Source organism: Catharus ustulatus, chromosome 1 (genome assembly GCF_009819885.2).
Source record: "Catharus ustulatus isolate bCatUst1 chromosome 1, bCatUst1.pri.v2, whole genome shotgun sequence".
In the NCBI taxonomy this organism is placed as follows: domain Eukaryota; kingdom Metazoa; phylum Chordata; class Aves; order Passeriformes; family Turdidae; genus Catharus; species Catharus ustulatus.
Genome location: NC_046221.1, coordinates 67,619,210 through 67,634,939, shown reverse-complemented (window position 1 = coordinate 67,634,939; position 15,730 = coordinate 67,619,210). Strand labels below are relative to the sequence as shown.

At 42.3% G+C, this 15,730-nt stretch overlaps 1 protein-coding gene across 1 annotated transcript in view; it reads right to left on the bottom strand.

Moving 5' to 3' along the window:
• Window positions 1-854: 854 nt before the first annotated feature.
• Window positions 855-15,730, bottom strand: part of GFOD1 (glucose-fructose oxidoreductase domain containing 1) — a 70,812-nt gene continuing 55,936 nt past the window's right edge. Inside the window, exon 2 of the mRNA XM_033064933.2 lies at window positions 855-8,299. Within this exon, the coding sequence (XP_032920824.1) occupies window positions 7,380-8,299 (920 nt within the window). The 3' untranslated portion in view covers window positions 855-7,379. The remainder of the gene's footprint in view (window positions 8,300-15,730) is intronic.

Below are 15,730 nucleotides of genomic sequence, written 5' to 3'. Positions count from 1 at the left end.
CAAGGGTAGTGTGCATTGTAACTGATGATGATTTCCCATCCCTTCACAGATTTGTGCCTCAGATTTACATACTTTCATAGTGCTTGGGAATGGAGTGTGCACTGATACAAGTAGAATCCAACACCTTTGTGTGTGCTCTGCTCTAAAAGGCAGAAATTGTAGGAAATGTTCTATCCTTTTTACACATTTATCACATAGGCAATAAATCTTCCCTCAGATCCCAGAACTCTTTCATACTCAAGTGAGGTTTTATTCAGCAACAGAGGGGTTGGAATAACAAGATCCCTATGAGACTTTAGATACTCCCCATACAGGGAGAAAAGGAGCACCAGATAAGCAGACAGCTCCTGGCAGATGAAAACAAGGATGTAGGTAGGCATGGGGAGGTCACTGGAGGGAGTTGGGGACTGGGAAGGCAAAAATACTCCACAATACCAGTGGTCAGGTAGAAAGAGAATCTCCAGGCTGTGCTGGAAAAAGGAGTAAAAGGATCCAGAGGAAAAAGTCAGGAGAGAGGATCTCCAGACAGCAGGGGGGGATGTCCCAATTGTGCTGTGACATTGGACTTACTTGCATCCTTTGGAAACAAAGGCAGCTGTCCCCTCGAGACACATCCCCCCAAAAGGGACTCATTCAGTCTTTGCCATACATAAAATTTTCAATATGAGTGTTCAATGAGTATTAAACTTCATTCTTCCTCTCCCTCCATCAAAATCCCCACCTCCACGCACAAAACCCATATGCTGAACTCAACAGGCAGGCCAGAAACCAGGCAGAGGTGATGGTGATGGTTATTACACACACACATGCCCCCCAAAATACAAGTGTGGGAAAAGACCAGACAGCTGGGATCGCATCCTTTTACATCTTTATTTGCCAGTTAAGATCCTTTTAATCCATCAATGCAATTATGCAGAACAGCAGGAAACCATGTTTTAAGCAGCACATACCAGTTGGCTGAGAATAAACTAACTACATTCCCCAAGCAATGTAAAAGTAACAATGCACATCATCTTCCAAAAGAAGAAACAAACAGATATTGCAGCCGAGAGGCACAGCAGGCAGCTTCCGTACAAAGTAGTTTGGCTGTTGAAAATGCTAGAACCAGTCCTTGCCCATTTCTCCAACCCCACCCCCAAAAGTCCTAGTATAATTTAACCACTTTTTTTTGCTATCTACATAATATATAAAATATAAACTCTGTTTACTTATAACACTTACTTTTCTTGATAAATAGCTCTTTAAAATATCTACTGTACATATGTCCATGCGTTGACATTATATATATATAGCATTTATATATATGTTTGTATGTCTGAAAAACAATAAATATATACTTAATATTGACACAGCAACAAACTGAACATTTTCTCCTTTTCAAAATCAAATAAAAGCAAACCAGTGGGAGAGAAACAGTGAGTGTTGCTCGTGAAGCACTGCACAGCAGGGAGCTTTGATTTCCTGCCCTGGCTGGGCACTCGGAATGCCCCGTACTTGAGCAGTCATGGTGTTCACCTGTCCTGTAATGGACCTGTAGTAAAAGTCACTTCAAGTTGCAGTTAGCCACCCTGTATGCCATGTGTAACACAGACTGAGCAGCAGCTCAGTGGGTAACGAGGCAGGCTCACCTTCCAGGTTTGCAATGGAATGAGAAACAGAGAGGGCAGGGAAGTGAGTCCAATGGCTGATGTAAAAAAAAAAAAAGGAAAACAAATAATGGACAGCACATGGCTGGAAGGTCATAAATAACCAAGGTAAACAAGTCATTAGAGTTAAGTGCTTTTAAAGATGATGGCTGGCATTGCTGCAAAAAAAGTCTTGATTATCTGCTGTCAACTCCATGGTTTGAAACAGTTTTCCCACTGCCACAAGAAGACATAAATGAAACCCAGAAGGCCAGATTCAGATGCTAAAAATGGGGTCACTGTAAGACACTGTGAGGGTGCAGGTTCAGAGCTGAACCTGCCCAAGGGTTGCTCAATTCACTGAACATCCTTAAACCAAATGGATGAGATTTTTAAAGTAGGGATTAAAAAAATAAAAAGGCAACAAAAAACCCCCACACCCAGTCCCAAACAGTTACACATGCCAAAACATAATAAAAGATAGATTTTTAAAACCTTTCATTTCAAAACAGCATTCTTTAAAAACAGAACTTAATCCTAAAATTAAAAAAAAAATGTAAATACATACCCTTATACAAACATGTATTCAGTTTTGGATTGACCATAGCCATTCTGTTTATTCATTTTACTCAAAATGCTGAATAAAAGCTATTTTAGTCTGACCTGTGCTGATACCCCTCTTTCCCCAACCCCAAGGCCTCGATCTGGCAGCTTCAAAAAAGACATTACTTGTTTGGAACTGTGGCTTCATACACTCATTAAGTCATGAGGTTTTGACATCAGTTCATGAATGCAGCATTATGTGTAGTCTCATTTACTTTAAAATTTCTTCTTTTCATGAGCAAAGGGAAGTGGGCAGTTAAGGGGAAATTATTTTTATTGGACAGACTTCACCCAGCAGCTCAAGAAAGAGGAAACTTTAAAGCAGATAAGACTGCCAAATATTATTCAGTCACACTTCATCTCTAAAATTTACAAACTTTGCTCCCCACAAGTAACAACTTCAACAACAACAAAAAGAAACTGCTGTCCTGAATAATCGTGCCATTTCACATCTAGCCCCAGATACGCAGAGATCACTGCAGAGGTCAGAAATCCAGTGCTGAGTTTCATACATACTAAGGGTACATCACTGGGCCACTGGAACACCAAACCAATGTGGAGCATCTGCACAAACCCAGAACTCTGGCTTAAATACCAAACTTAACAGTGAATAGACTTCATAATGAGTGACATTTTATGCCAAAGGACAAAAATAAAAGTCAAATACAAAAATTCCCAGCAACAAGAAGTTGTCATCACTCATTTCTGAACCTCTGCAAAAACAACATCAAGATACTATGTTTACCTTTACCTATTAAATAAAATATGCCTTTTCTTGCTAGATCAATGAGTAATTTTAAATTGTCTGAGTCTATTCCACATTAGTATAGACACAAAAATAAACAACAAATTGGATTGTCCTTGTGCTGTGACCATATGCAGCAGAAAAACCTCCTTTTTTTGAATGGCTGAACTTCCAGGACAGCTGTTCACTTGTAAAGTCACTTTTTTGAAAGTTAAGGAAAAGAAGGGAACACTTTTTACTAAGTGGATAGTGTCTCTGATTGCCTGATGCTGGCTGGGCAGGGGTTTCTTGTGCTTCCAGCCAAAGCAAAGGAAGAGCTCCAGAGCAGCCCATCCTGAGCTGAAACTCATTGAGGCATGGTCCAATTCTCTTCCATATTGGCTGCATGGGTAAGGTCCTATGGTCTCTACTTGGTATTTTCTAACTACACAGCTGAAGTATTTAATGGATTTAACACATGCATGGTACTAGATATGGAAAACCCCAGGCTCCTGCAGAGTTCTTATGCTTCCATGTAGGACTTCACTGAGCTCAGCACTGAGGATGTGCATATCCAGCAGGAGTATGGGACAGATTCTGCTTCCCCAAGGGCAGGGTTCCTTCTTGGGCTCCCACACACAGACAGAGGTGGAGCAAGGCTGCTGCTGTCACCCTCAGGAAGTGCAGCCCTCACCCTCCACACCACCAGCACATCCTCCCTGTAGGCAGGCACAGGAGTACCAGACTGCAGAAACCTTACTGCTGCTCCCTGCTGCAGTGACCACCCTCCCTCTGAGCACATTTAAGGAGGTCAGTTGTGCCCTGCTGTCACAGCAGGGTTGCCCTACCCCTGGTGTGAGCCCCAATGCAATTCCCATGGGACATAAGACACCCTCTCCCAGCTGAGAGCACTCCCAGCACTGGAACAGAGCCCTGCAGAGCAGCAAAGCTCACCCTTTGGCTCTTTTTGTCTTTGGCAACAGACCATAATGATCAGTATTCTACGTGCACAGGTTGATGGCAAAGGAAAGAGCCTCTCCAACAGCAGCCCTGGGAAAGAGGAATGAAATTTTTTACCTAGTGTGTGAACAAGTTCATCATTTGGGGCTACTGAAATTCCAGCAGTAGCTGCAGTTTGGCTCTTAGGCCTGCACCAATTTAGAAGGATTCATCTCAGACCTTGTGGCACAGCATTAAAAGTGCAATTCCAAATAGATGTTTCCTGGGATGGTACCGCTTCTGTTCAATCAAGTACATCTCTGCTATCTGCTGCCCAAATTCCTAAACCCAACTTCAACTCCAGAGGCTACTCAGAGCAAATTCAATGTACTTTGAACTGTACCAAAGGAGCAGAGGACTGGATGGTGCCAAGAAAAATCCCAAACAATAAAGAAACTATTTGTCAGAATAACAATACACATTAAATAAATCTATGCTTTCCTCCTCTAAGCCAAGTGGAAGTTCAGTATGTTGATACTTGACACTGCAGCACCTTCACCTCCTAGATAATGGAAAAACTGCCACACAATCCTGAAGGTGCGTAGCTCCTGCTGCCATCCCACTTAGGTAACACAAATGTAGCATCACTGTTGCCATTAGAAGAGGAGGTCCCGCCCTGTCGCTGCTCTCTCTGGGCCAGCACAAGGAGCTGTGCAAGAGTCGACCCATTAGCAAGCCAGTGCCAACAGCAGCATCAGATGCCTGTGTAACCAAAGCATTGGATTTTCTTTCTGCTGCATCAGTAGTTCTGCACAGAGGATGGATGATGCCTGTCACCTAAGCCTTTGGATCTGGGGCAGAAAGTTTGAGCTCAGTAGCACTATCCCTACTCACTGTGTCTCGCCTGTTCACTGCAGGGGCAGGGAAAAGGATTCCAACTGGCATCACAAAATCCAGAAAGATGGAAAAAAAGCAAACACAGAGAGGAAACACAGCCAACATTTGTGAATCAAAACAAAGTGCAAAGATATGAACAGCAACGCCAGCACAATCACCAAACCACTGAGAAGCAAGATTCACAAACATTTTTGGTCCATGTTTGGTTCCATTTTTGGATGATGTTTAACTAGACATGGTTAATTATCCACCAGGATTGCATTCATGAGTTGAACTAGCTACTCTTTTCAGTAAATGGGTTTTGCTTCACTGTATGAAAACCCTCTTGATCCCCTTGGGGTTAATTCTATCTTTTAGGAGACAGATAGGTGATTTCTTGATCAAATCCTCTCTTCTGTTTTACTTTTCAGGGCAGGAATTGGATAGCATGGTGTATATCATGACAGCTGCAATGGGAAATTCCTACTGGCACAGATACTACCTCTGGAATTCTCAGAGAAACCCATTTTAAAGAAAAACAACCAAACTTGTCAAGGGCTGCTTCCAAGAAGGAATGATGAAGCCTTGTCCGAGGTTTTAGCAGAAACAGCCCCAGAGAGAGTTGCTAGAACTGGCAGAACAACATGGATAGAAACAACTCTCCCCTAGGGTGCGGTTTTGCAGTATTACATTATTCCTTCATCAGTCACACTATTACACTTTGGGGACTATTTAACAGAAGGTCACACATATGCTCTTGAAATATTTAGCAGACATGAATAATTTTGGGCCGGGAGTCAAGTTTCCTAACTTCAGCCACATCAAAATTTAGATGCCAAAATTCTCTGCAAAGGAGGAGGACAGGCATTTCCAGTGGGCACCTCTTTCTATATTAATCCTAGGGTGAACTGAGTCAGCCTTTGGAGAGCTCTCTCTGTATTGACTGCTGTGTTCTTGCTGATCAGAACAAGACATCCAAGTCTGAGCTGACTGAAGCCAGGTAAGATGAACAACACTATTGATGTCCTTCTGTTCAAAATTCAAAAACACTTTTTCTCTTTAGATTTACTGGTCATCCCAATGTTCTCCTATTTCCCATAGTCAAAATTAACAATAAAAAAAAACCCTGAAAAGGTTTTTCTCAAGTTTAATATAATTTAGTGCTATATGCTTGTGTTCTACTTTTCTACTATCTGAAGACCTAGCGCTGTAAACACATCAGCACTGGAGCAGCTTTACACAGAAAAAAACAGTATCCCTGTTTACTGGGATAAATCATGTGCCTTTCATGATATTCTTTCAAGAAGATATTCTCAAAAGAATAATTATTTCAAGACTGCTATCTAAAATATTAAAAAGAAGAACAGGACAAACATAGCAAAAGAGTTTGTCCACCCCTGCACTGGTGACAGGGAATGATTAATACAGTACCAGTAGCTGGCCACTTTAAGGAGGTGAGGAGGCTGGGGGTCCTGTGTAATTTTTTTCCTTGTAAATATGGGAAATTTTCTCATCCCTTTTGTTTTTCACTCACACTCACCAGCTGGTAGAGGTGAGAACTTCTGGGTTGAGGGATGTAAAATTACTTGTTGGTGTGCATCTCTCAAGTGTGAGTTCACAGTGGTTTAAAAGAACACCACTCATCTGAACATCGTATGGTTTTGGGTTATATTCCTACTGTCTCCCTCCTAAAACCAAAATGCATGATGATTCACTCAAAAGTCAGTCCCAAACACAGGAAATTTTGTGCAAATATTTGTAAGACTAGCCTGAATTCGGCTGTATAACAAACCTCATAATTATTACTGTGTCATTCCACCTGCCATCCATGAAGGTTTTCCACATCCCATTTTAATCGGCAAACCCATAACACTGACGCTTACCAGGAGCTCACAGAAGACCCTCCCTCCCCAAATACCTGGGCATACGCACTGTGGTTGAGGACTGCTTTGTTTTAAAAGCCACACATTTTCCTATTTAATTGTGCTTTAAAAAAAACCCAAACAACCAAAACCAAAAATCAAAACCAAACAAAACAAAGAACAACTACTAAACCAACACAAAGAAGCTCCTAACAGGCTGTATGAAAAGTAAGCTGCCAAGATTTTCTGAATCCTGCAACACTTTCACATCCTGTTATTCTGTGTGTTGGCTGGAGGTGTAGCATGGTGGTGTCAGCTGTCATGGTAGGAACCATTCATGTCAGACGCTACAGAAAATTTAACGACATGACAGTACCTTCACAGCCCTCTGGTAGGTAAGGAAAATCTAAAAGGATCTTCCCAACCTTTCACAGTAAACACAACTGGATAATCTAGAGCACCTGCAAGCAGGGGATGAGTCCGTGATATATCTTTGCAATCAGCCAGCTAATACTGTTATTAAAACAGTTAAGTTTGTCAGCTCTAAAGTCTCCTGTCTGTTTTGAGCATCTTGAAGGAACATATCAGTTTGGCATTTAGCTGCCAACAGATTTAATTGATATAGACACTGTGTTTCCTTCTCCTGCATCCTCAGCTGTTTCTAAGACACCCAAGACACCAAGATGAGCTGAATTACCATCTCCTTCAAGAGCTGTCTGGGTCCTATTCCTTCCTAGAACCTCAGAGGAGCTAGCAATACAGAGACATCCTGCTCTTCCTCATGGCTTCGCTGATCAAGTAAGCCGGGCTCAGTTCTGGCTCCTCAGTCATGATTGAAATGTTCTGCCACTCCCCCAGCTGGTTTGACTTTTTAATGGTGTCCACCACACACAGGGCGTACAGACAGTCGTCAAAAGTGGCAGCCATGGTAAGGGGCCTCCCGTCCCAGGTCCTCCTGTCGTCCTGGTCCTCAAAGGCCTGCCGGACAGCCTGGACCATCTTAATGGTGCCCCGCAGGTAGGGGGATGGGATGTCACTGAAGGCTTTCTCTGGAAGCAGGGAGTTGCTGACTGGCGTGGAGTCCTTGAGCAGGAGCTCCCGCTGAGGAGAGCTGTTGCTCTGTCCGTAGAGATCAGTGCCTATCACAGTGAGCCGTCCCGCCGAGCCCACCACGATGATGTCCTGTTTGAACTCGCCCGGGATGTTGAAGTTGAGCGTCACCGTGCAGCACACGCCCCCTTCCAGGACCATCTGAAACGTGCAGAAGTCATCGCTGGTGATCTGCCGGATGCCCTTGATGTGGTCTGTCTGCTTCACGAAGGTCTTGAGCAGCCCATGCACCTTCACGGCCTTCTGGCTGGTGAGGAAGGTCAGCAGGTCGATGATGTAGGTGCCCACCGAGTGCAAGCCCCCTCCTCCCATCAGGTCATCACAGCTCCAGTTGTACTTCTTGCCCAGCAGGCTCCCACTGTGGACCTGCACCTCGCACACCAGCAGCTCCCCCACGTAACCCTCCTGGATCAGCTGCTTCATCTTCACGAAAGCAGGCAGGAAGCGCAAAACGTTCCCCATGATGCTCATGAGCTTTGGGTAATAATGAGCCGCAGTCATCATCCTAAAGGCATCCAGGGGAGTCGCCGTTCGGTCACAGATGACGTTTTTCCCAATGCCTGAAAAACAATGAGGGAAAAAAAAATCATCAACAAAATTTTATTGATGGAGTAAGCTGAAAGCCTCAAGGCTATTCTTAAAGACCAAGCCAAGCAGAAAGACCCTTAAAAGAATAACACCATATTGAAATGTTTTCAAGGCACAAAGACACACTCTGGCATGCTTCCAAATACATGTAAGAATTTCTTAAGCACACAGTGAAACTGTATTGAACTGTAGAGGAACTATTCCTTTTTATTTTCAAAATGCATTCCTGTCTAAAAAGAGCTCAAAGGTAAGGGCCTGAACAGAAAAAACTAAGCTCCCTTCTGGGAGCAGGTGTGAAACCAATCATCCACCTCAGCCGTCTCACAGACATCTCTTCTGTGACAACCTGCCCAGGCAGGGGCTTCTGTGAGCTGAATCTGAGGTTCAGATTCAAATCCCTGAAGGGTATGAATGACACAAGTGCATGTATTCAGTAACTTAACACAGGTACACTGAAAAGCCTGGCTTTGTTTTCTCAGTACTCTTGTCTCTCCCTCCTTCCTGCTCAGACTGTTTTAAGAGGCTCTGAGGAGAGAAGTGAGGTGCTTGCTGCTTAACTTAAAATGAAGAAATTGCTTGTCATTTACAAAATGCCACACTATTCTGACAATGGCACTCAAGTGTTTTTGAAGTGGTTCCTGAAATGTCAGCAGCACACCCATGGTGCCAAGGGAGAGTCACGATTGCTCTAAAACAGGTCAAATGTAGCTGTGACAATCTGTTCCCTCGTGGAATTGTCCATATGGCACACTGCTTACTGAAGCTTGCATGACAGTCCCCTTTTATCTGATCATCAAGGTGTGCAACTGAATGCAGTGCAGGCTAAATAAAGAGCTTATTGCAGATTTCTCCTCCTCAAATACTTTCAATCTGTACCCGCATACATATAGTGAAAATCTCCAGTTTCCTTCTTAGCTGCATACAGACTTTTCTTATGCTTAATGATCAATATTAGGTGAGCTGTGAAACACTTTGGATACTAGCTATGCCACTAAATATAATTTTGGCCTGGAAAGCCTTGGGCTACAGCTGGGCCTGGCATTTAAAAGAGCTGAATTTGGGTCCCTGCTGATGGAGTCCAGATGAATAAATGTGGTTACCTGCTAAATCACATTGTATTTTCATTCCTGTTCCCTTCAGGTAGGTAAAAAAAAATCCCTCTTTTCTTGTAAGACTTGTTCTGAGTATAAAATTTTACATGTTTTGGAGCTGTTTAGATGAAGTTATATAAATACAGACAGATGGCAGGAATCTATCTGAGCCCACTTACATGAATATTTAACAGCCTGACTGGAAGAAGAAGGGGGTCACAGTCCAAACATTAAATAACTAGCTTATCCACACTGCCTATTCCCAGTCTTTGTCTGCTGCTATTTGAGTAGCTGAAACTGGAGGGAGGGATGACTGTCATCACTGAAGTGGCAGTCACATCCAGTTAACAGACAAGAAGGGAAAGATCTTTCCTCTTAAATAAGGCAGGAATCTTCTACTCAGTGGCCATGGTCTTCTCTTCTTTACAGATGGTTATTGGTGATTGAGTTGACATTTTCAACCTAATAGTACTTCTTTTCCTGCCCCTGCATAATTTTTTGCTGCATCTGTTCAATATTGGAGAAATTCTGCATTCATCCTCCTGCCCTATATTCCTCTAACTGGCAGTTCCAGCTATGCCACTTGATACAGACCACTAATGTAATAGTCCTTGAGTTACACGGACTCTTTGTAAAGAGATTTTAGTCTGGCAAATTAGTTATCAAAATGAGGGAAATCTCAGACAAAATATCCCTAGCGTCAAACCTTCCTGAAATAGCAGTTTTGCCCCCAAAGAACCAATATATACTACCTCATTATCTGACCTGATCACCACTGATCCACAAAAGCATCACGTTCTGCTCCAGTTCAGTTTGCATCATTCTGCCTCACAGATGTCTGCCACATTTTATGTGAGGTCTGTCAAGGCACTGTGTCTCAAGACATGCAGCTCTACACATGTGCTTGCTAGGAAAAGGATCTGTGTTCATGAGGAATTGCAGCCTGGGGACAATCTTTTTGCTGCGTGTTCCATGCCATGCATGGTGGGGGTCAGTCCTTCACTGTGTGGGGCAAGGAATTCTTGGGATTGTCAACATTTGAGTATGAAATTATGATTATTAATATGAAAGAGAAGCCTCTGGGTTTCTACATTCCACACATTGGAGAAAAAATTGCCATTGAGATCAGTGTAACTCAGGCACATGCGCATAGGAAAAGGCAGAGCCCTAAATATTTATCTATATAGGGACAGAGAGAAGCTGAAGTCTTAAAATTACTCCACCATTTCAACCTTTTTGGAAAGGTTGAAACCTTCTAATTTCAGCAAATCCAAAATGCAAATGTTCTGACGGACTTTCTGTGCATATGCTGATATTACGTGCTCTGCTCTCATCCCTGTCAGGGATTTAAACAGATTTTTGCCTGATGCCCAGAAAGCTTTTATATGCTATTATGCTGAAAGAACTGCACAAGCTTTAACACTGCTCCTCAGCACTTGAGTCTGTGTGCACTACAGATCTTTGTCTCCTCTGCAGCTGCAAATCTGCAAGCAGCCACATTAGCTTCATGGAAGCAGGGAGAGAACATGAAAGGATTGCTTAATTTAATTTAGAGGAATACTCTGGTGTGTTCATGCGACCAGAATGAGAAAAAGGCGGATCAAAACACCATCTTTCTGCTCTCTTCCCTCCACTCCCTTCTCAAAAGGAGAAGGAAGAAAAGGCACCTTGCCTTTGAGCAATTCTCTACAGCAGCATCAGGCAGAACAGAGAGCGGTGTGCAAGGAAAATCTCCCTTCCCAACACTAAGTCTCATGGAATGGCATGCTCTGACTGCAGGTGCTGCAGGGGCTTCTCTGGGAACTGACCCTTTCTCCTCTAGTCTGGGGCTGTGGTCTAATCCTCTCCACTTTTGGACAAGACTCTAAGAAAGGATGAACTGTTACTGTTTGTCATTCTACCAGCACGTTTTGCTGTTTCACATGTCTTTGAAAATTGTACCACAACAGACAGCAAAAACTTCATTAATTACACAAAAGCAGGGAAGTGCAGCCAGCTTGTTTCAGCAAGAAAGTGAAATATATTTGTCCATGCTGATAAGCAACACAATTGGATAAATCTCATCCTACGAAAGAATACACACCCCTTCCACCTGCATCAAGAAATCTGGTAATGCAGTGTTACAAGTCCCAGTCAGGCAACTTCTGAGCATTGACTTCTTGACTTCTCAGGTAAAACAAAGTAAACAAATATTTTAAATACATGTCAATCTTTTTGAGGGCTCCACACAGGCTTCACCCCAGCCTCCCTGCTTGGCTGTGCTTTAGAGACAGAGTGCCAGGCTGACACTGTGTGGGATTTCTCTGACCTGGCACAGCACTGGGGAAGGCTCACTCCTGGTCAGCCCAAGTCCAAGGCTGAAAGTGGGGAACACATCTCCTACCAAGACTCATAAAGTGCATTCCCCAAACCAAACTTTAGCAACTTTGGTACCAGTCTGCAATTTTTTAAGAAGAACATTATTGAAGAACACTGATCTCTGAAGAAGTAGATGTCTAACCAACTCTCTAGAAACAGGTGAGCAAATAGAAAAAAATTGTCTGTGCTGTCATTGGTGCTACCATTCAAGTGAAGATCTCTCTAGCACTTCATGTTGGAATGTCAAATCATAACCATGCTCTCTAATGGCTTGTCACCCCATGCTCTAATAGCTTGTCACCCACCTAACAGTATTTAATTCTGTCAAGAAGACATGTGATTTCTTTGCAATCCTCAGTCTTCATTTTAAAAAAGTGAAGTCCTTGTGAATTGGAGATAAGCCCAGAAGTGAGTGGTGAGTAGATACAGTCCAGGGTAGTAGTATTTACATTTTTTCCATGTAAGTACAGGGAAAGAGTGAGGAGCTACAGTAAGAATTTAACTACTGACTCTGCAATTCCTGGAATTTGCATCTCTTCATTTTACAGACGATTCAAGCTCCTTGGCTACCAGCAGCCCAAGTTTCTTTATCCCTGTATCATCCCTGCTGCACAGCCTGAAAACAAGCAGAACTCCGGGGCTCACAGAACAGAGAAGGTAGAATGGCTGTAACCAGCACAGGCATCATCAATTCTGAAACCTGCAACATCAGCTTTTTTCCTTCATCTGCTCTGATTGTTTCAAATAAGGAAACATTTTCCCATTAAAAAACTCCAACTAATTAAGAAAACAAGTGTCCATACTGAACCGAAGTAAGACTAGTCCTCTATCTGTTCCACCTAAAACATGAAGCCCCAATACAATATTTTCTCCTCCCCCTATTCACAACAAAAAAAAAGGGCTCTATTTGGAGCCCTGGGCACATAATCAAATCCTTCACTAGCACCAGAAAGATTCATTAATTAGCAATTGCTACCTATTGCTCTTTGTCAGGATGGGGGAGTGAGAGAGAGTGAAATGAAAAAAAGGTTTTGGTGAACTGAACTGAACTTTGCTGAATTTGTCAGCAGAAAAATAAATTTCTAAAAGCAAAGAGGAACTCTCAAAATTCAAAGGACAGTCTAAGGGTTTCAGAAGCTACTGGAGTGGTGAAAGAGCATGCTTACCAAGTTGTTTCAAATGGATGACATAAAATTATTAAATTGTAGTATGTTTTTCAAACACTTAAAAAAAATAATACAAAATGTATTCCAAATGGTAACAATCCACATTATCATTAATAAACATACAATAAATAAATATGGGCAACTTTTTTGTTCTCAGATTTTCACCATTGCAGCAGCTCTTGCTGCCTTTGGATCCTATGCACAATCAGACGACGACCTTTCCATGGGAGTTTATCAAAAACCATGGTCAAAGTAAATGGCCTAAGTCAAAAGACACTACTTCTCATTTAAATAACCATCACTCAGCAGTTTGTTCTTCTGCACACATGTACACACATTGTCAACTCTAGGGCTGTGCACAGAATCCATCTTAGAAACTATGTAAAGCACCTGGAGCCAGCCTGTGGTTCCCTACAGCTAAACTGATCTTTAATACAAACTGTGTATCAGCAGAGAGAGCTGTGTATTTTATACAACAATGACCTCAGAAATCCTCACAGTTATTTTAACCATTCCTTTCTATCCCTTTCTTTGGAATTTGCAAAAAAATACCACATTTGGAGGCTTAATTTTGCCAGGATCTGTAAAAAAATTTCTTAGTTATCAACTCATTCCAATATTTAAATGGTCTGAAGAAAATCAGAGGCTGGTAATGAAGTTATCTTTCCTTTCCAAGTTCATTTCCCAGAATATTTAAGAGATCTGAGCTCTTAACCATGCTAAATCACTGACTACAAAAGAGATATGCAGACCTAAAAGAAGGTGATGTTATTTTTTTCTGTTTCAAAAGTTTCTTCATGATAACCACACAGTCATGGTCCCTTTTGTATGAAGTTGGAGCCAACCATTTTGGTACCGTTTGATATTTCTGGAAGATCTGACAGACACATAACATTGAGAACATCTCTTGGGAAATCGTTTGCAGATACAGAATTCAAAACCAGAAGCCCATACAGCCACTCACTTTAAATTTTGATAGTTGGGGTGGCTCAGAGATACAGCAATGATATAGCCAGTCTAGCCTGCTACATACACAGCAAGCAATAAACCTCTGGCACTGTAAATCACAATTGTCTGATCTGCTCTTCAATCACTGCAATATTATTTGGTGAACAGTATCCTCTCTTTATTACAGCTCTGCAAAGGCATTCTTCCTCCCTTAGCTGCAGTTGATGACTACAAGGCTACCTGGGTCCCCGTCTGCCAGCAGCAAGCAATGCCCTGACCCCCAGGCGCAGCTTCCAAACAGGCATCTCTACAAAAAGTGCTGCCTTCATTTGGCTCTCTTGACACGAAACTGATGTAAGGACAGAGGGATATTGTGCTCACTAATAAAAAGCTCATCTGCATGTTGGAGCAGTGGAAAGGGACTGGAAACATGGGCATCAGGAGGCCCCAGGTGAAGTCCACAGTCCTTCTTCCCTCCTGGGGTTCCCTAGGGAATCCAAGGCAGCCACTGGAGTCACTCCAGATGAGCATCAGCAGAAATCCAACAGAGAAAAGCACGAAGGTGGCTGAGTAAACAAAGAAAGGAAAAGGAGATGGAGCTGGAAGCAAAAACACTCCCAAAGGTGGAAAGAAAGGCACCACAAGGGGCTGGTGCAAAAACCCTACCCCTCCAGGAGCTGTACATCCAGCCCTAATGGTATCAGCAACATCCCCACTGTTTGGAGGCTCATCCTGAAAGGATCACCTTCAATCCAATTTGTTCTAAGTCCATCTAGTACCTTTTCTGCAAAAGAAAGAAACAATGGAGGAGAAAGAAATAGATTTCAGAGAAAATTAGCACCCCTTTCTACCCAGAGACTGGACAGGAGGGAGGAACAATTAAAAAAGTATCTGTGTTAAAATATGATATGTGTATGAATTAAGCTGTTGCCCAACATTAGCCTAGAGAAATGTAATACTGGGACAGGCTATGGGGCTGACACTATTTTCTGATGCATTACATGTCGAGATGTGTGAATCACACACTGTACAGTGGCTAAAAGCTTTTGAATCCCTCAAAAAATAATAGATATGCAAGAAGAGTGGAAAACCTGATAGAAGGCTGCTCCATTCTGGGAAATGAGGTATGATGTCTGGGCCATCTCAAAACAACAATCACTCAGGTGATTTGAAAGCCTTTTCACACGGGAGGAGGGTTTTTATTAATATCTAGATGTGTCTCTGCTCTTATAAGATGTTGCTGCCACTGATCTTGTGATACAGTAATGATCACAGTAACAATAAAAACAATAGTTACATTTATTGTATTCAGTGCATTGATCTGCCATTTAGTTCTTGAGTGGCATGAAAAATACATTTATTTCAATCAGTACATCTGTCAGCGAAAATTGATGGCATGACAATGTTTCTTCGAAGAAACCTTATTTAAGAAAACTTTTGACAAGGAAATAAATCTGGATGATGAATGCCTAACAAGATTGGCTTTAGTCACAGTTCTAACATTGGCCAAGACAATCTTTGTTAATCACAGATACACTTCGCTGTTGCAAGAAATCAAGTTACCACAGCATAGTGAGTCACAGCTCATGATCTGATTTGTACTAACAGGCCATGTGTGTATTCCTAGTCTGTTTAAGTGTGAAGGAAAATAACAGGGACTGAAGGAATGCCTTTTCCTTCGCCACTGAAACAGACAATGAATGCACACAGGCAGTAATACCCTGCTCTGCTAATGAGCAACAGCTCATTTGGCCACAGCAAACCAATGGCTTATGAAGATTTTACAAACTCTACATCTCTTCCGCTGCATCAAAATATTATAAAGCTAAAGAACACATAC